The sequence below is a fragment of the Lepus europaeus genome, chromosome 1 (assembly GCF_033115175.1).
Source record: "Lepus europaeus isolate LE1 chromosome 1, mLepTim1.pri, whole genome shotgun sequence".
NCBI classification, from domain to species: Eukaryota; Metazoa; Chordata; class Mammalia; order Lagomorpha; family Leporidae; genus Lepus; species Lepus europaeus.
In genome coordinates, this window is record NC_084827.1 from 65,908,068 (window position 1) to 65,927,969 (window position 19,902).

Here is a 19,902-nt window from a genome sequence, read left to right on the forward strand (position 1 = left end):
ACTGCTAGGATAAATTTCATTTTTTATTGTATAAATTAGGTCAGTAGTAAGCATGAAATAAAGTGCTACTATTTGAAATTCAAGAAATCAATCTTAGCATTGAAATCTGACCTACTCTACAGAATACAATGAACAAATCTTGCCAACTCACTGAAGGATGGGAAAAGATGGGTGTGCCAGAGAATCCCAGAATTGGGCTGGAATTTTCTTGCCCAGGAAGGTGAGTAACTGGAATACTACATTTTGGAGTACAAACGTTAAAAAAAAGCTTCTTTAAATAAAAGCTAAAATGGGCTCCATTGTGATTGCAGTGGACATGGGGAAACCACAGATCACCAACTACGGGCCTAAGGCTAACTCCCATGGCTTCCTGGTAATGATTTAGCAACATGGCACTTAATTTGAGGTTATCACAAATAAAGTTTGCTAATTTCTGCCAACTCCCAGGGTTGACAGCACCTGACGCTAATCCTTTAACATCTGCAGCAAAAGTAAAGGAAGTATCACCTTAAAGTTCTCGGGATGTTTACTTTACAGTGATTAGTGATCTGTAACAAGCTGGGGATTCGAAGCAGGAACCAAAATAATGGAAGTCTCCACTGACTCCAGCTGCAGTGATAAATAATAAATGCAACTTTTGAATTAAGCTGTCGGAGAGCTGTTTTAAAATAAAGTGTTTTGTTCAAGTGAATTACTGAACCCTAGAGCACACGGAGCTCCGCTGCTCCAGGCCAGAGTTGGGCTCACGGCCTTGCGTGTCCACGGCACTGCCGGTAAAAAGGCAAAACCACTTACTGGTTCAGGGGCCTCGGCACCAAGTAACTGCAGCGAATCGGAGGCACCGTTTTCTGGCTTCTCAAGCGATGGCCTCACTCGGGGCTGCCACCGTGCCACAGCCTGGGACCTCTCCTCCACTGGAAACACACCAACACCCTTCCACCCGCAGACAGCTAGACGTCAGTTATTGTACACCGAGAAACAGTGTGTGCAAAGCTTCTGGAACTTCTAGTAGAGCCCAACCAAAGCACAATGACAAAGAATGCACACTGTATTTGAAATATGCTTCGGTAGGACTGCTCTTGCTTATAATGGAAAAGGATTTTTCTCCTAAAATTACATTTGGTGTAACGAAGCACAACGACCTTCCGTTTCTCCTCTCAATCCTCTCCGGACTTTACAAAGCATCCTTAGACTCGAGTCATCATTTGAAAGATACATTCATTTTCATTACAGCACGAAAGACATACAGATAGCATTTTATCCCTTTTAAACAATGAAATTAAAGAGTTTACCAGTTTCAACCTTCTGTCCATAGAAAAATATTTTCTCTATCATTTACACAACTATATGTAGGAAAATTCTACAGTGTTTAACTGAAAGTTTTAATGAACTTAACAAGGCTTTCAAACACTTTCCTTCTTGCAGTGGAAATTTTAATAGGTTTCAGGAAGTTAAGTGTTTGAATTATCCCCTAAAACGGTAGTCCTTAATTTTCAACTTATAATACCTTTTACTTTGGAAATAAAGAAAAACTTGGTTTACTTATTTCTGCACCAAATTCTGTCTAGCCCATGCTGCTGATGGCACGTCCACAGCTATGACTTCCAGCCTTCCATTTAGCCTGGATCACTAAAATAAAAATACTCATGGAACAACACTTCCGAAATCAACAGTACACTGTAGTAGAAATATATACAAGTAACAGCAGCGAATTTATATATGGAAACAGAAACAACTTTTTGGTGTCTATCGTTTTAAACACAAATTCACCAAGACTGTGAGAATAAAATGTCTAATTGTGGCAGAAAGAGGCATAAGTTTTTTGTTTCTGATAACATTGAAAGGCTTTTTAGTAACTGCTGCTAAGAAAACATTGTCTATAGATAATAAAAAATTGTGTTCATAACAGCTGCAGACATGGTAAAGAAAAGTTGAACCAAAAACATGTAATTCAGGAATTAATTTCCTGGGCTTTTGATAAAATTGCTGAAGTTATCTAACAGCAATTAGCATTCAAAAGTGTTTTAGGATTATGTAAATTACTTTATATATATATATAATTCTCTAGGAATTTTATAAAACAGTTGCTACAATGTGAATTGTGATCACATCAAGACACCAATAAGTCTTTGCCAATAGATCAACTATTCTGATATTTGGTAAAATTAATCCAGTTGGTTTTAAATAACACAGCTATTTCACTTATTGTAAGCACCACAGAAACATGGTTCTAGAAATTGTGGTAGGATAGCTGAAACGAATGTGGGTGGTAAGCAACACCAAGACAAAAGTATTTATTCTCTTGATGCGGTAGCTTACATAAAAGCAGGCAGTGGCATCATTTATCTATGTCTTATCATATTACTGAGAAGTTTATCTCAACAAATATTCACCATAAAGTATTTACTACAAGTGACTTCAATGCAAATTCACCTGTACTACAAAATAATTACTAAAAAACAAAAGAGCCGGTAAACACTCCTCACATTATTGTGGTATAAATATTTTTTGTGAATTCAAAACCACTTTGGCAACCTTACCATTAGAATATTTTAAATATTAAAAATGCAGATATTAAATAGCACTGTTACAAATTCATGTTTCCTTCTCCTCTCCTGCTAAGATCATGAAACAAGTAATGCTTTAATTCTACTCCATGTTCATATTATGAGCAGAAACGACCTCATGTTAAGTTGGACACATATTCTAAGTCTATGTTTTAAGTGCTTTTAAAAGCTAGTCTTCTAACGAGTCGAGAATGTTTTCATTGCTGCGTGTGTGTTGGCCTAAACACTTTACAAAAGCCTATGTCTTGTCAGGGAAGCATGACTGGCACACTGAATCAGGGTCCTAATTGGGGACACTTTTGAAGTCTACTTATTTCTAACTTACGTGATATCCTCTAAGGTCATGGTTATGAAGTGAGAACACTGCCAGAGTATGTTTCTCAAGCTGAAAGAGACTAAAATTCACAATTTGATATTAACTAGGCTATAATTTACTGAGGGTCTAGTATAATACAAAAAACACTACACTGAGAATGAGGAAACAGATTGTAGAAGACCAGACTGCTAAATCAATTACCATTGCAGGACCTCTGGTTCTGGCCTGCAGCAGTCAGGGGAGTGGATATTGCATAAAATCTTTCAAGTTCCTTTTAGCTCCAAAGTTGCAGTACTTGTAGTGGAGACAGGAGACTGGAGACTTTTGCACAGATATCTGATTAGACTTGATCAGATCCTGTAGTTAAAATAATCCTGTTTCTCTGTGGTCACATGGCTTTGTGAAAACACACATAAATAAATGCACTGAAGTATTTATATATATATTAATATATATATTAGTTGACACCTTCAAGCAACTTCCTTAATGGCTTTATATACCATTTTATTTGCAGTTAGTTTTCATATAATAATAATAAATGTCCTCTTCACTCTTAATCAAAATCAACCCTCCCCCCAACCCGTCCTAGCAGATCAGACAAAAGTTATTTTGCAGACTGTTTACTCTGCTTCAATTTGAATGCAATCAGTGGTTTAACAAATACAACCAATTCTTCTTCTTGTGAATGTAAAGTCTAATCCAAAATGTCCCTTGTCCTAGCCACACAGTGCTGACAGAAATCAAATGTTCAGTCGGAACCAAAAAAAAAAAACCAGCTTAAATCAGGGGGAAGGTTCCCCAAACATTTCTTAGAATCGACAAAAGCTCCTTGATTACCCGGTACTGATTTCCACTTCTCAGAATGAAAGTTAGCACTGACTTCCTGCGTGAGTTGGGGTTACCAGGGTTGAGGCGGAAGGGGCAGTTGGAAGAGCAGCGAGCAGCCCAGACCTAGAAAGCCTGGCACTTTATTACACAACAGTACACTGGCAAAGGTGGAGTCCAGAAGCACGTTGTGTATGAAAGCCAGGATTAGTTCTAGAAACCAATTTAAACTGAGAAACAGGTGAGAAACCTCCTAGTGGTAACAGATGCAATCTTATGGAAGCATAGCACGTTCATTTTAAGAAGTTGTGAAGGATAATTTATTTTAAATTTAAGATCCTAATATACTTCTAAAAAAGGATTTTTTTCTGTACATAAAAATACTGAGAGAGAAGTGGCTCTGGGTTGAGAAATCCACGCATGAGATATTTAAATTGTCTAAACTTCTACTACACGGTCATTTAAAGACAGGCATTAATGATTCACTGCCAGCAGTTTGAGTTGCCCTTAGCAGGGTAAACACAGCCCTAAATGGAAAAGCAGGCCACTCATGCCATCCACCTGCTGCCTCCTACACCACTGCCATCTTTCTACCTCTGGCTGTCGCGTTCTGTCACTCAGGTACAGATACTGAATTTAGATGAAACACTGCCAAAACAGTTACTTAATATGTAGGCCCTCAACATAATTTACTTGTTCACTTTTCAACTTGCCAGTTTACAGCAGCCTAAATTACATTTATCTGTTGGTAGACAATGGTATGTTCAAATAAGACTATAATTAATTTACTGTACTGTATTGATTGTGAAATGAAGAAATAGGTAATAGAATTTTATGTTTACTTCTTTAAAAAAGACAAAATAATAGCTTATCTGGTATTGGTATCTTGGCTATTAATGTTTAGGAGCTTAACTTCCTGAAATATTTTATTATGGATTTTAAATATGTGAAGTGACATAATTTAGATTACACTGAAGACCTATTAGTGTACTTTTTTTTTGCCTCATACGAAAAAGCATTGCAAAATATCTATATCTACCATTTCATTCTAAACTTTGTCAGGACTATATAGAAATATTCAGGAACCACTAGAAAAATCAATCTATTTTAAACACAATCCACGTAAAATGATTGTGTAAGTTACGTTTGACTGGGCGATCAAACTGGGCAATGCAAAAGTCCTCTCTGGAGACTTAAAAAGAAAAAACCTGAGGAGGAAAATATCCACATCCTTAACAGGAACCAGAGCCTTGTTCAGCAGATCCTCGATCACGCTGGACAATCAGAGTCTCTTTATCAACATGCTCATAACTTAGTAAGTTATCTATCTATCTATCTATATAAAAACTGGAGTAATTTAATCATACACAACAATGACAAGAAAACCTTAATTTTAGTTATTGAAGGATGAACATGATAAAGTATTCCGTCATGTTTCATTTCTCAGTTACTGAATCCCAAGCTATAGGCCAGTGTGAAGAACGGTGACTGTAACAGACATGAGTGCTGCAGAGTAATAATTTGGCTTTGGATAGGAATGAATCACAATTAAGTAGTCATTCTCTAACTTTAGCTCAGAGTACCAAAAGTTTAACTGTCATATGCAAGTTAGATGTCATTTCCAAACTTGGGACTAAAATAAATATGAAATTCGAGTAAAGCATCTTTTTAAGTTGAGCTGCTAAACTGTAATCCCTGTCCCTTAGTAAAGGAATGTGCCGATTTTGAACAATTCCATAGCAGCAGAGCGCACACTCAGTAGCACAATTATCTTTGCTTCTTATGGCAAAATACAAGTACTGAATAAGAAGTAGAATTTCCTTTCCCTTCTTTGACTGCATAACTCTCAATACAAGAAGCTGTTTTTAAAAATGTGAACTTACTCAAAATGCATAAAAATGTCAGAATGTACAATATACACACATACCTCCTAGTAGGGTCAAATGAGTGCCTTTTCATTAGACATACAAAGACGTCTCAAGGCACTTAAGGGGTTAAGACACATGCATGCATTCCTTTACATCAAGTATGTGAAATCACATGATTTGGAATAAGCCAACCTTATGGTAAATATAGGTTACATTACTAAATCCAAGAAAATCTGTAGATTCGTATTTATGCTTTCTGTAAGATGCTGGTAAATGGACAATGTGCAGCATTTCCTGGGAACAGCAAACTCCACCCTTCTTCTGAACAGCAGGTCTCTACAGGGGCCGCGCAGGGAAAGACGTGCTGCATCCATAGGCAGTGTACTGGCTAATGTTGAGAATGATATTGCTAACATTTGAAAAAGAAAATCTGGTAATCAGTGCAGTCCATGAACTGCTGGGAAAGACCAGAGCTGACTGCTGACGCTTACTTCTTTTTGCTTTCAAGATTCAGGTGCATGACAGAGATGAGAATTCTCAGCCTTGTTTGTGGCGATTCTACTAGAAAGGGACTGCATGGCACCACCACAGCGTTTCACACGTTACCCTGAACATACTCAGTTATTCACTATTTGTTCGGAGCAAAGCATGAAATAGTCTTCAAACACATGAGTTACAGATTTTGAAAGAGTGACATTTTTTAAACATAAAGTGCAACAGTGCTGAAATTTTCAGTTTTCTGAGTTCTTCATTTTGTCTTTGTTAGATGCCATTTCCTGTGAGCAGTACCACGGCACAGTGACTACACTGCAGAGCAGTTTTCCAATACACATCCCAGACCTTCTGCTTTCTCATTTATGTGATGATGTTGTTAAGGGTTTAACAAAGCCTTCTTCATAAACCTTCAAAATAGCTTCACACACAAATCTGTATTGACTCTGAAAAATAACATATAATTGATCAGAAAAACCAGAATAGCCAAAAAAAAAGAAAAGAAAAAAAAAAGAAAAAAGACACATTTGTCACTCGGCTTACTTATAAAAGAAATACAATGTCAAACTGCACAGACACAACCTTTTCCTCTAAAAGACTGGCAAACGGTTAAAAAGGGACAACACATTTTGTGGGCAAAACACATCCATCCACTGCTGGTAGAGGTGTTAAAGATATGCAATCCCTTTGAAGAAGGGTCTGGCAGCACCTAAAAAAATCACATAGATTTACCTTTGGCCCCAGCAGTCCCACTTGTAGGAATCTATCTAAAAGGTAAACTGCAAAAAGAAACCAAAGCATATATTTTCAAATGACGCTGTTCATTGCCTGGCTATTTGTAACAACAATAAAGGTAGACACAATCCAACTACCATCAATTAGGGGCTGGGTGAGTACTCAGTCTGTAATATATCATAATAATACAATACTGCTAGTCGGGGAAAAAGACAAAAAGAACAAGTCTACAAACTGCTATAGACTGATTCCAGATATTTTGTTAGGTTAAAAAAAAAGCAAGGTAGATAAAAGTATATATAATTTATTATCTCTTTAAAAGAAATATAAATATCTCGCCGGCGCTGTGGCTTAACAGGCTAATTCTCCACCTTGCGGCGCCGGCACACCGGGTTCTAGTCCCGGTCGGGGCGCTGGATTCTATCCCGGTTGCCCCTCTTCCAAGCCAGCTCTCTGCTATGGCCCGGGTGTGCAGTGGAGGATGGCCCAAGTGCTTGGGCCCTGCACCCGCATGGGAGACCAGGAGAAGCACTTGGCTCCTGGCTTCGGATCAGCACGATGCGCTGGCCGCAGCGGCCATTGGAGGGTGAACCAACGGCAAAAAGGAAGACCTTTCTCTCTGTCTCTCTCTCTCACTATCCACTCTGCCTGTCAAAAAAATAAATAAATAAATAAAATAAAAGAAATAGAAATATCTAATCTATAAATGTTTTTAAAAAGTTAAATAAGTTATTAAAATTTTGTGCTTCAAATGACACAACCAAGGAGTGAGAGGACAGAAAGGGAAGAAAATACTTGCAAATCATAAATCTGGTAAGAGATTCTATCAAAAAAATAAATAAATAAAATAAATAAGTCTTACAACTCAATTCTGAAATGACAACCCAATTTAAAATAGGCAAAAGACTTGGACAGAAGTCCAAAGGAGATATACAAATAAATGGTCAGCTATCATATGAAAAGATGCTAGATATCATTAGTTATTAGAGGAATGCAAATCAATTTCATAGTAAGATATCTCTTCATATCCAGTAGGATGTCTAAAATAGTACACACACACACACACACAATTCTTCTTTTGACCCTTGGAGCATAATTATGTATCAGTGGGGAATTTAGTAAATGACTAAATAAATGGCTTAACTTCTAGGATTTGTTGTTGTTTCAATTTAAGTTCTTATGTAAAAAGAAAGGCAACTCCACAGAGCTGTTTCACCCAAAGCAGGTTTGTCAGGATTCTTCAGTTCAGGGACACTATCATTCTCAGCATTCCACTTGCCTAAGTAATACAACCAAGTTTCTCTTCACCTGTTTAAGCACTCAAGATGTAACATGCTGGGCAAACGTGCGTGCTAGAAAAACTTTCTTTGTGAAAGGTCAGATAACTAAATATTTTAGAAATTACAGGCCACATGCTATCTGTTGCAACCTCTTAATTCTACTATTACGGTGTGAAAGCAGCCATAGGCGATACATAAACAAATGAGCATGGCTGTATTCCAATATAACTTTATTTACAAAAACAGTGGAAGGACAGATTTGGCTGGTGGGCAGAAGTCTGCTGACCCCTATGCTAACAGCTCCTGGTGAGGAATTAAAAAGATAAAAATATATTAAGAATATAAGTTGATGACAAAGGTCATCATGTTAAAGACACACATATGGACATGCAGTATAGAACTTACAGGTGTTTGGATCATCATGGCTCGTTGATCTCTCATTGTTCTTACAATGTCTAGTGGATAAACTGGCTGATTGCATTCAATGAGACACATGGCTGTTTCCATAGTAATAAGAACCCCTGTTCTTCCAATTCCAGCACTGAAAAAAGACAAATATGGGCAAGGTCTTACTGATACTATTCTGTTAAACTTCTTGCAACACTCGTGCAGGAAAAGAACAATTTCATTTTAATATTTTACATTACAAAAGTAGCAAGTCAACTTTTGAACAAGGTATATAAACATAGTGGGTAATCCCCTTGAATGCAAAATAACAGAACTATAATAAATCAATAACAAATGCATAAAAAATATCTTTTTTTTTTTTTTTTTTTTGGGACAGGTAGAGTTAGAGAGTGAGAGAGACAGAGAGAAAGGTCTTCCTTCTGTTGGTTCACCCCCCAAATGGCTGTCATGGTGGGTGTGCTGCGCTGATCCGAAGCCAGGAGCCAGGTGCCCCCTCCTGGTCTCCCACGCGGGTGCAGGGCCAAGCACTTGGGCCATCCTCCACTGCCTTCCCAGGCCACAGCAGAGAGCTGGTCTGGAAGAAGAGCAACTGGGACTAGAACCCGGCGCCCATATGGGATGCCAGTGCCGCAGGCGGAGGATTAACCAAGTGAGCCATGGCACCGGCCCCAAGAAAGTATCTTATACTATCAAATAAATTAGCTTTTAAAATAAAATTTAATTTGAATTAAACTTTAGCATTGAGATAGTCCTGAAGAACTCTTAGTATAATCTGTGAATATGAACAGAGAAGCTACTGGGGACTTAAGATATGACATGACCCAGTATGTTTCACCATTCTTGCCATTTTGTTATCTCAAATCTTTGGCCTACAATGTGTTTTGATGATTTCAATGTCTTTTCTTAATATGCTGGACGTTTCAAGAATGAAAATCTTAATATATTCTCAGTAAGCCACTTGACATAGGTGGTCCTAACCAAGAGGGAATTTCTCCTTAGCTTTGAGTTGGTCAGTGGCAGTGAAGACTGAAGTCATTGTATCTGCCCTTTGAAGGTGGAAGGGTACGTGGTCTGAAAGGAAGGAATGGTATCTGCCATTATTCACCTGTGGATATTTGAGTGGCATAGTTCATAAGGGCATTTGGTAGTGGGATAGGCAGGTAGTTAGTTTAGGTTGGTTGAACTGGAACTTGTCAATCAAAATGCCCCCTCTCCTGGGATGCATCTGCATCTCAGATAAACTGAGGCCTAAAGGGAGGGGGAGGAGGAATACTATGAAAATAGCGATATCAAGTTCCATGTGGAACTTGAGGAGGTGCAATGTAATTCCCAGGTGGCTTTATGCCTGGAGAGGGACTATCCCTTACTTCATAAAAGAGGTCAAAAACTGGGAGGGTCTGTCTGTCCGTATCTCTCTCTTTCTCTCCCCGCTGGGTAGTGGGATTTTTGTGTGGAGCAATGCTTGCTCATGAGTGTATGTGTCAACTTGTTCACCTTTTAAATAAAATCTGTAATCACTTTTTGCACCTTTTATGCATCTGCACTTAGAATACACTTAGGGACCAGTGCTGTGGCATTGTAGGTTAAGCCTCCACCTGTGGCTCCGGCATACCATATGGGCACCGGTTCGAGTCTTAGCTGCTCTACTTCTGATCCAGTTCTTTGCTATGGCCTGGGAAGGCAGTCAAGGATGGCCCAAGTGCTTGGGCCCCTGCACCCATGTGGGAGACCTGGAAGCAGCTCTGGGCTCCTGGTTTCGGATCAGCCCAGTTCTGGCTGTTGGAGCCAATTTGGGAGTGAACCAACAGATGGCTCCTGACTTTGGATTGGCCCCTCTGGCCATTGCAACCATTTGGGGAGTGAACCAGAGGATGGAAGACCTCTCTGTTTCTCCCTCTCTCTATAACTCTGCTTCTCAAATAAATAAATCTTAAAAAAAAAAAAAATGCTTTTCCAGGTACAAGACAAGAACCTGTAGTGAAATGAATACACCCTCCTTCTCCCATCAGAAGGACCATCCCACGAAAGGGATGAGTGAGTACTCAGTGAACATCCTGACAGGCTTCAGGTAAGTACCTTGTTGGGAGGGAGGGAATATAAACCCCAGACTTCTATTAATGCCTACGTTGGGGGCCAGTGCTGTGGCCTAGCAGGTGGAGCCGCCACCTGCAGTGCTGGCATGCCATGTGGGTGCTGGTACGAGTCCTGGTTGCTCCACTTCCAATCCAATCCAGCTCTCTGTTGTGGCCTTGGGAAAGCAGTGGAAGATGGTCCAAGTGCTTGGGCCTCTGCACCCACATGCGAGACCTGGAGGAGGCTCCTGGCACCTGGCTTTGGATTGGTGCAGCTCCAGCTGTTGTGGCCATGTGGGGAGTGAACCAGCAGATGGAAGACCTCTCTCTCTCTTTCTCTCTCTGCCTCTGCCTTTCAAATGAATAAATAAATCTTAAAAAAAAATTGCCTATGTTATGGTCTGAAAATTCCCCCCTCCATTCATAGGCTGAATCTTTTTTTTTTAATTTGAAAGGCAGAGTAACAGAGAGGCAGAGACAGAGAAAGAGAGGTCTTCCATCTACTGGTTCACCCCTCAAGAAGTTGCAACAGCTGGAGCTGTGCCAATCCAAAGCCAGGAGCTTCATCTGGGTCTCCCTTGTGGGTACAGGGGCCCAAGCACTTGGACCATCTTCCACTGCCCTCCCAGGCCACAGCAGAGTGCTGGATCAGAAGTGGAGCAGCCAGGACACAAACTGGTGCCCATATGGGATGCCGGCACTTAGGTAGTGGCTTTACCAAGTATGCTACAGTGCTGGCCCATATGTTGAATCTTGATCATCATGTGATAGTATTAACAGATGGGGCACTTATGAAATGATCACATCACTAGGACAGTCCTCTTAGATGAGATTAGGGTCATAATAAAAAGGTACAAGGGCTCACCACTTCTGCCATGTAGGGATGCACCATCTGTCTTCTCTGGAAGATGTTAACAACGAGGTACTATCTCAGAAGCGGACAGCCCCACTACCTGACACTGAACTTATAGTGTTTTGATCTTGGACTTCCCAACCCCCACAAATGCCAGCAATACATTTCTGTTTTTTAAAATCACCTAGTCTCAGGCCTTTCATTATAGCAGCAGAAATGGACTGAAAATGCCCGCTATATAGTATCTTATCAAATATCAATTGTAAGACACATTCCAATTTCAGAGATATTTACATATAAAATGGATAAACTTCTAAGAATTGGTACAGTAGGAATTATTTTTATCTGCTATGATAAAGTTTCTGCTAATCATATTAGAATATACTTGTGTCCTCAACGTTTAGAGTATAACTTTAGGTTCTCACTCATCATTATAATGACAAGTACAACATAAGGATGAAATTAAATACATATTTTCTTTTGAGCCTGGCATATTGAAACAGTTATTCATTCATAAAAGACAAGAACAGAATACCTGCAATGGACAACAACAGGTTCTTCCTTGCCAGCCCTACTATTTCGGACATGACAAACAAAATCCAGAAAGTCACTTGAATCATCAGGAACTCCATGGTCAGGCCAGGCTATGTACTGGATCTGAGTGAGTTGACGACTCTCATTTTTCTAAGTGAAGATGAAAAAATTTATGTACCTTGATTTAAGAATTATCTTTAAAGTAGAAATATTCATATCATTTTAATTTTATAAGGAAAGAAAACCACCTGCTTTCCACCAGACAAAAAAGTAATGTATAAACTCAGTAAAACTCAAAATATCAGTGGAAAAGAAAGAAAACATTTTATAACAATGGTTGTATCCACTTAAGACTTGGCTGCTTGCGTCACTTCTGTTTTTAACAATTCAATTTTGGTATTTGTGAAGTATTTTGAAAAAATATTTATTTATTTAGGGGTCGGTGCTGTGGTGTAGCAGGTAAAGCCGCTGCCTGCAGTGCGGGCATTCCCATATGGGCACCAGTTCCTGTCCTGGCTGCTCCAGCTCTCTGCTATTGCCTGGGAAAGCAGTAAAAGATGGCCCAAGTCTTTGGGCCCCTGCATCCATGTGGGAGACCTAGAAAAAGCTCCTGGCTCCTGATTTCAGATCGGCTCACCTCTGGCCGTTGTGGCCACTTGAGGAGTGAACCAGTGGATGGAAGACCTCTCTCTCTCTGCCTCTGCCTCTCTGTAACTGCTTTTCAAATAAATAAATCTTTAAAAAGAGAAAGGCAGAGTTACACAGAGAAGGGAGTGGGAGGAGAGACAGCAAGAGAGATCTTCCACCTGTTGGTTCACTCCCCAAGTGGCCCCAACAACTGGAACTAGGCTGATCTGTAGCCAGGAGCCAGGAACTTCTTCCAGGTCTCCCACGTTGGTGCAGGGGTCTAAGCACTTGGATGATCTGCTGCTTTCCCAGGCACATTAGTAGAGAGCTGTGTCGTAAGTGGAGCAGCCGGAACTCTAACCAGTGCCCATATGGGATGCTGGGACTGTAAACCACGGCTTTACCCGCTTCGCCACAGTACTGGCCCCTTGTTTTTAAGATGATAATCATGCAAACAAATTAAGAACCAGAGAAATGTTTAAGGAAAACCAAGAATTGTTAGGTAAGCAAAAATGTTAAAGTGAAGACATTTTTTGTGAACAAAGTTGGGTTGATCCTGGTCAAACACAGATGAAATTATGGAAATTAGAAAAAAATCAAATCTCAAAGTAAATATAGGCTAAAAACAAGATAATAAAAATACAAATTCCATGAATTCTTTTTGGGGAGCTAATGATTGAGAGAAGAGAGTAAAAGCACTGCATTTAGATAAATCTTGATTCAAATCTTGACTCTCTAACTGGGAACTGGGGACTCAATCCAAGTCTCCCACTTAAGAGCAGGAACACAACCAGGTGAGCTATCATGCTGACTCCCAGGATGCTGGAGTCAGGAGCTGGAGTCGAGTATCAGATATGAACCCAGGTGTTTTGATTCAGGACGTGTACACAGCCACATTCTTGGCTGCTAGGCCAAATGCCTTCCCTTCCTTTAATCATATTGCTGGGATGACATTTCCAAAGGATTAACCATTGATGGGATGAGACTGGGCTTTCTCAGGTCTTGTTTTCTTCCTCTAGAAGCTATTTCCTTCTTCTTTTTTTTTTTTTTTTTTTTGCCCCTTCAGAACCTGAAGTGACCGGTAAGGGAACATCTAGCTGCAGACAGTAAAAGTAGGGTGCACTGGGGTTGGAGCTATAGTGCAGCAGGTTAAGTCACCTCTTAGAATGCCTGTAACCCATATGAGACTGCAGGTTTGAGTCATGGGTGCTCTGCTTTCGATGCAGCTTCCTGGAGTATGCCTGAGAAGGCAGCAGATGATGGTCCTAGTACTTGGGGCCCCTGCCATCCATGTAGGGGAGACCTGGATGGAGTTCCTGTGTCCTGGCTTCAGCCTGGCCCAGTCCTGGCTATTGTGGGCATTTAGGGAATGAACCAGCAGATGGAAGATCTACCTCTCCCTGTCATTCTGAAAAATAAATTTTATTTTACTTTTATTATCACTCTGAAAGTAAATGTCTTTTTCTAAAAAAAAAAAAAAAAAAAAAAAAAGTAGGGTGTACCATCTCTAGTACCCTTGAGAAGACAGGCAGCATGACACCCTCTTTTATTAATCAGTTTCTATTCCTGTCAGGATTTAGAAGACAAAATGGGTGACCCAAGTAGACTAAGAATAGCTAGCTAATTAAAAAGCTACAATCTGGGGGTTGGCATTGTGGTAGAGTGGGTTTAGCTGCTGCCTGCAACGCCAGCATCCCATATTGGAGTGCTGGTTCCAGTCTCAGCTGTTCTCTTCCAATCCAGTTCCCTGCTAAGAGCCTTGGGAAAGCCGCAGAAGATGGCCCAAGTGCTTGGGTCCCTGTCATACACGTGGAAGACCTGGATAGAGCTCCTGGCTCCTGGCTTCAGCCTGGCCTAGCCCTGATGGATAAGGTCATTTGGGGAGTGAATCAGCAGATGGAAGATCTCTTTCTGTCTCTGTCACTCTGCCTTTCAAATAAATAAAATAAATCTTAAAAAAGAAAAAAAAAAAAAAGCCACAATCTGCCTACTGTGAGAAGGTGCTGTCCATTTCCTCTTCCTCCTTAACACTGAGGGGACTGTGGAGCTGGATCTCCTCTACTCCTAACAAAGGGACAGCTTGCTGCTGTTTTTTCTCCATTTCCACAGAAATATCCAAATGTTTTACTGATAGTACTCAAGGTAAACATTTTTTCTGACATTATTCAGAGTAAAAAATTTTTATAACAAAACATACCCCTGGCCTACCTGTTAGGAATAGCAAAGTAGTAATAGTGTAAGTATTATTTACTAAACTCATTTTTAACTGACAATTCATATTTAGCTATAGAAATGAGAAATGTATTACAGAATAAAAGAATATTCTTTATAAAATATCAAACTTTTCCATTGAAGCAATAGAGTTCAGTAATTTTTTTATTATTTCCTAGTAACTAATATTCAGATTAAAAGTACTTTCAGGTTTCAAAGTCTTTACCTTGATCACAACAGTTTTAATGACTGGATAGCCTGTCTTCTTACCTCTTGGTTAAGTAGGGTCATCTTCCTGAAGACATAGGCAGTGTTCCCTTCTTCTGAGTGGCAGGTGACTTGGTAGCATCCATAGGATGAACTTCCTGTGGGTTCTGGCCAATATTGGTGACATTTAACCTGACATCAGTAGAATTAAATAAATAAAATTATATACATACATGAATTTAAGTTCTCCATTTTTATAATATTCTCACTTTTAGGAATGTTCAGTTTTACATAAAAGGTGCAAGAGTAATTTAATGAATTCATATACATCATGTAGATCTGCCAACTACTGAAATTTTTGTAATTTTCTTTTATGGTAATAAATCTCATTAATGTTTTTTTTTTTTAAAAAGAATATTTTAAAAGCAGAGTGACAGAGAGAAAGAGGAAGAGAAAGAGAGAAAGAGAAAGAGAGAGAGAGAGAGACAGAGAGAGAATCTTAAATCTGTTAGTTCATTCCTCAAATGGTTACAATAGCCATGGGTAGGCCAAAGTAAAGCCAGGAGCTGGAGCTCCCATCTCCCACGTGGATGGCAGAGATACGAGTTCTTGGGTCATAACCTGCTGCCTCCCTAAGCACGTTAGCAGGAACAATGATTGGAAAAGAGGAGCCCTGACTTGAACCTGTGCTCTGATATGGGACCTGAGTGTCACAACCTGCCCCTAGTTATGTTTCTTTTTTTTAAGCTTTATTTATTTATTTGAAAGGCAGAGTTACAGAGAGAAAGAGGGATAGAAAGAGAGAGAGACAGAGAGAGAGAGAGAGATCCTTCATCCGCTGGTTCACTCCCCAAATGGCCACAATGGCCAGGACTGGGCAAGGCCAAGGCAGGATCCAGGAGCTTCTTCTGGGTCTCCCACATGGGTGCAGGGGCCCAGGGTCTTGGGCCATCTTCTGCTGCTTTCCCAGGTGCATCAGCAGGAAGCTGGATCAGAAGTGGAGCAGCCGGGACTGGTACCGGCGCCCACATGGGATGCCAGCATTGTAGGCAGTGACTAAATCTGTCAGCCAGCCCTGCTAATTATGCTTTGAGGCTACAAATATTCTGATTAAAATTTAAGATTTTTTTTTAACAGCTTTAATGACACATCATTCATGTACTATATAACTCACTCACTTAAAGTACACTGTTGTTTTTGTTTTGTTCAAGAGCTGGGCAACTATCACCACAATCACATTTAAAACATTTTTATTACACCCAAAAGAAACCCTATACCCACCAGCAGTCACTGTGTGTTTTAACCCATTCCATTCCTTTTCCTTCACCTTAGTCCTAAACAAACACTAATCTTTTTTAAAAAAAATTTATTTACTTATTTGATAGGCAGAGCTAGAGACAGAGAAAGGGAGGTAGAGAGAGGTAGAGGTAGAGGTAGAGGTAGAGGTAGAGGTAGAGAGAGAGAGAGAGAGAGAGAGATCTTCCAACCATTGGTTCATTCCCCAAATGGTTGAAACAGTCAGAATTGGGCCAATCCAAAGCCAGGAGCTAGGAGCTTCTTCCAGGTCTCCCATATAGGGGCAGCGGTCCAAGCACTTGGGCCATCTTCCACTGCTTTCCCAGGACATTAGCAGAGAGCTGGATAGGAACAAGAGCAGCTGGGACTCAGCCGGTGCCCATATGGATGCCAGCACTGCAGGTGGAGGCTTTAACCTACTACATCACAGCGCCGGCCCCTACTGATCTATTTTCTATGCCTACAAACCTGCCTATTCTGGACATTTCATATGAATGCAATCATGTACTACGTGGCCTTTTTGTAAAAGTTCTTTCACTTGGCATGTTTTCTGGGCTTACTCATGTTGAAGATATATCAATATTTCACTCATTTTTATTGCCAAGTAATAGTAAATAAGAATATCTAAAATTTTTCTCTGTAGACTTCAGTTCTTTCCCCTTTTTAACCATGAAAATAATGCTGCAGTGAAGTGGTTGTGTACAAACTGTTGTGTGGGCACAGGTTTTCAATTCTCTTGAGTATATCTAGGGATGAAACTGCTGAGTTATGGTATGTTTAAGTAGGCTTCAAGGAACTGCTAGACTGTTTTCAAAAGTGGCCACACTATTTACAAATTCAGCAAAGCACAGTTCTGTTTTCTCCAAATCATCAACACTTGTTAATATCAGTCCTTTCCATTTTAGCCATCCTACTGGACATGAAGTGGTATCTTTGTGGTTTTGATTTGCATTTTCCTGCTGACTAATGATGTCAAGCATCTTTTCCTGTGCTGTGGGTTATTTGCATATCTTTGGAGAACTATCTAACTTAGATCTTTTGTCCATTTTTTTTTTTTTTTTTGATAGGCAGAGTTAGTGAGAGAAAGAGACAGAGAGAAAGGGCTTCCTTCCATTGGTTCACCCCCCAAATGGCCGCCAAGGCCGGCATGCTGCGCCGATCCGAAGCCAGGAGCCAGGTGCTTCTCCTGGTCTCCCATGTGGGTGCAGGGCCCAAGCACTTGGGCCATCCTCCACTGCCTTCCCGGGCCACAGCAGAGAGCTGGACTGGAAAAGGAGCAACCGGGACAGAATTCAGCACCCCAACCGGGACTAGAACCCGGGGTGCTGGCGCCGCAGGCGAAGGATTAGCCAAGTGAGCCGCGGCGCCGGCCTTGTCCATTTTTAAGTTGACTTGTTAAGTTGTAAGAGTTCTTCATATATAGTCTAGATAAATAAGAGTACTGCAAAAGTTCATGGAAAATAGAATTAAAAAAAATAACTTTATACTTCTTCTTTTATCTTTTTTTTTTTTTAATTTGAAAGGAAGAACAACAGGGACTTATATGTGTACACACAGAGAGATTGATTTTGCTCTTGCCAGTTCACTCTCTAAATGACTACAATGGCAGGGGTGAGGGTAGGGTGGAGGGACAGATCAGGCTGAAACCAGGAGTCTGGAGCTCAATCTGGGGATCTGTGTGGGTGGCACGGACTCCAGCATTTGACCCATCATCTGCTGCATCCCAGAGTGTGCACGAGCAGGAAGCTGGATGGGAAGCAAAGGTGAGACAAGATCCCAGGCACTCTGGTATGGAATGAGGGTGTCCCAGAAGGCAGCTTAACAGACTGTGCCACAAAACCTGTCCCTGTATACTTCTATTAATCCTTTTAAATAACAGTAATAATAGCTAACATTTACATCACATTTATTATGAGTTAGTCAAAGTTTTATGCACTTAATCATGATGACTGAAATCATGAAACCAGAAGAAAAGTAACTTAGAAATTATAAGAGTAAGTCAACATGAATATTTTGACTGCGTATTCAATGTAATTTGAACAGAGCTCAATGTGTAAAATTCAACTACAACTTACTCTGCCACGTTCTACTTGTGTGGTCAACATAACAACCATGGAGGAGCCTTGTTCCCAGGTCATCTGCCAAAAATCTGTACAAGTGTGTGGTAAAGGCCCTTGGCAAGCAATGTACTGATTGATAATGCTTGAAGAAGGAATTTCCATCTAAAAAGAAGACATAAAAGTAAAATATTTTGCACTATTGTTTTATACTGTGATCAGGAATATAAAAACCATCCACTAATTGATAATTGGAATTAACTCTCAATAAACTGCAATTAGTAAAACAATCTTCATCAGTGATTTCAGTTAAAATATTTTATTTATTTGAAAGGCAGAGAGACAGAGATATATCTTGCACTCTCTGGTTCACAACTCAAATGCCCACAACAGCCATGGCTGGGCTGGCTGATGCCGGGAGCCTTGAAATCTCCCAAATGGGTAGCAGGGACCCAAGTTCTTGAACCCTCATTGCCTCCTAGGGTTTGTATCAGCAGGAAGGTGGAATTGGAAGTGGAGCTGAGACTCAAACCCAGGCACTCTGATATGGGGTGTGGGCATCTTAACTGCTGCATCAAATGCTCACATCAATTCTCATTTAATCTGTAGAAGAACTTCTTGGCGATGTCCGACAGTTAAGTATATTTATCTTTCAATTAGTGGAAAATGCAATTTAAATACAAATATATTCTAAAACACTTATTACGTTTTCAAGAGCAGCTTTACAGAGAATCTCGTTTCACAGGCAGAGACTTGGTAAAGAAGTAAGAAATAATTATCTTTAAATAGCTCATTAGTAAAATTCTGCTACTTGTTTAGCTTGGATTTCAAACACAAAATAATTTTAAAGGGTAACAGAAAAGTATTTAAAATTTAGTATTTGCTGATTCAGTGGTCAAAGAATTTCTCAAAATACCTCAAATAATGAGAACTGACTGTATTTACAAGTAAACTGATATACTTGACTTACAAATGACCACTTTTTGATATTTATTTATTTAGAGGCAGAGTTAGAGAGAGAGGTTCTACCATCCTCTGGTTCACTCTCCAAATGGTTGCAACTGGCCAGAGATGGGCTGATCCAAAGCCAGGAGCCAGGAGCTGCTTCTGGGTCTCTCAGGATGGTGACCATATAGGATGCCAGCACTGCAGACTGTAGCTTTACCTATTACCCCAGAGCGCCAGCCCCAGGTTCATCTTACTTTTTAAAAAAATTATTTATTTGAGAGGAAGAGCAAAAGGATGAGAGAACGAAAGAGGAGAGAGAGAGAAATCATCCATCTGCTAGTTCACTCCCCAAATGGCCACAATGGCCTGGGTTGGGCTGGGTCAAAGTCAGAAGTCAGGAGCATCTTCTGTATCTCCTACATGAGCACAGGAGCCCAAGCACTTTGGCCATCCTCTGCTGCCTTCCCAGGTGCATCAGCAGGGAACTGAATCAGAAGTGGAGCAGCTGGGCCTTGAACTGGCATCCACATGTTATGCTTGTGTCGCAGGCAGAGGCTTTACCCACTATACCACAACGCTGGCCTGGGATATATTCTAAACAGTTGA

General features: G+C 40.2%; 1 protein-coding gene across 3 annotated transcripts in view; it reads right to left on the reverse strand.

The window, feature by feature from the left end:
• Positions 1-2,026: 2,026 nt before the first annotated feature.
• Positions 2,027-19,902, reverse strand: part of PTPN4 (protein tyrosine phosphatase non-receptor type 4) — a 193,787-nt gene continuing 175,911 nt past the window's right edge. For 2 of the 3 annotated variants that reach the window (XM_062184543.1, XM_062184597.1), the window contains 5 exons: positions 18,367-18,513; positions 15,059-15,187; positions 11,952-12,100; positions 8,489-8,624; positions 2,028-6,514 (listed from right to left, as the gene is read on the reverse strand). In XM_062184543.1, coding sequence (XP_062040527.1) covers positions 6,428-6,514; positions 8,489-8,624; positions 11,952-12,100; positions 15,059-15,187; positions 18,367-18,513 — 648 coding nt within the window. In that variant the 3' untranslated portion in view covers positions 2,028-6,427. Of the gene's footprint in view, positions 6,515-8,488; positions 8,625-11,951; positions 12,101-15,058; positions 15,188-18,366; positions 18,514-19,902 lie in introns of all 3 variants that reach the window. The other variant, XM_062184611.1, reaches the window with a different exon arrangement.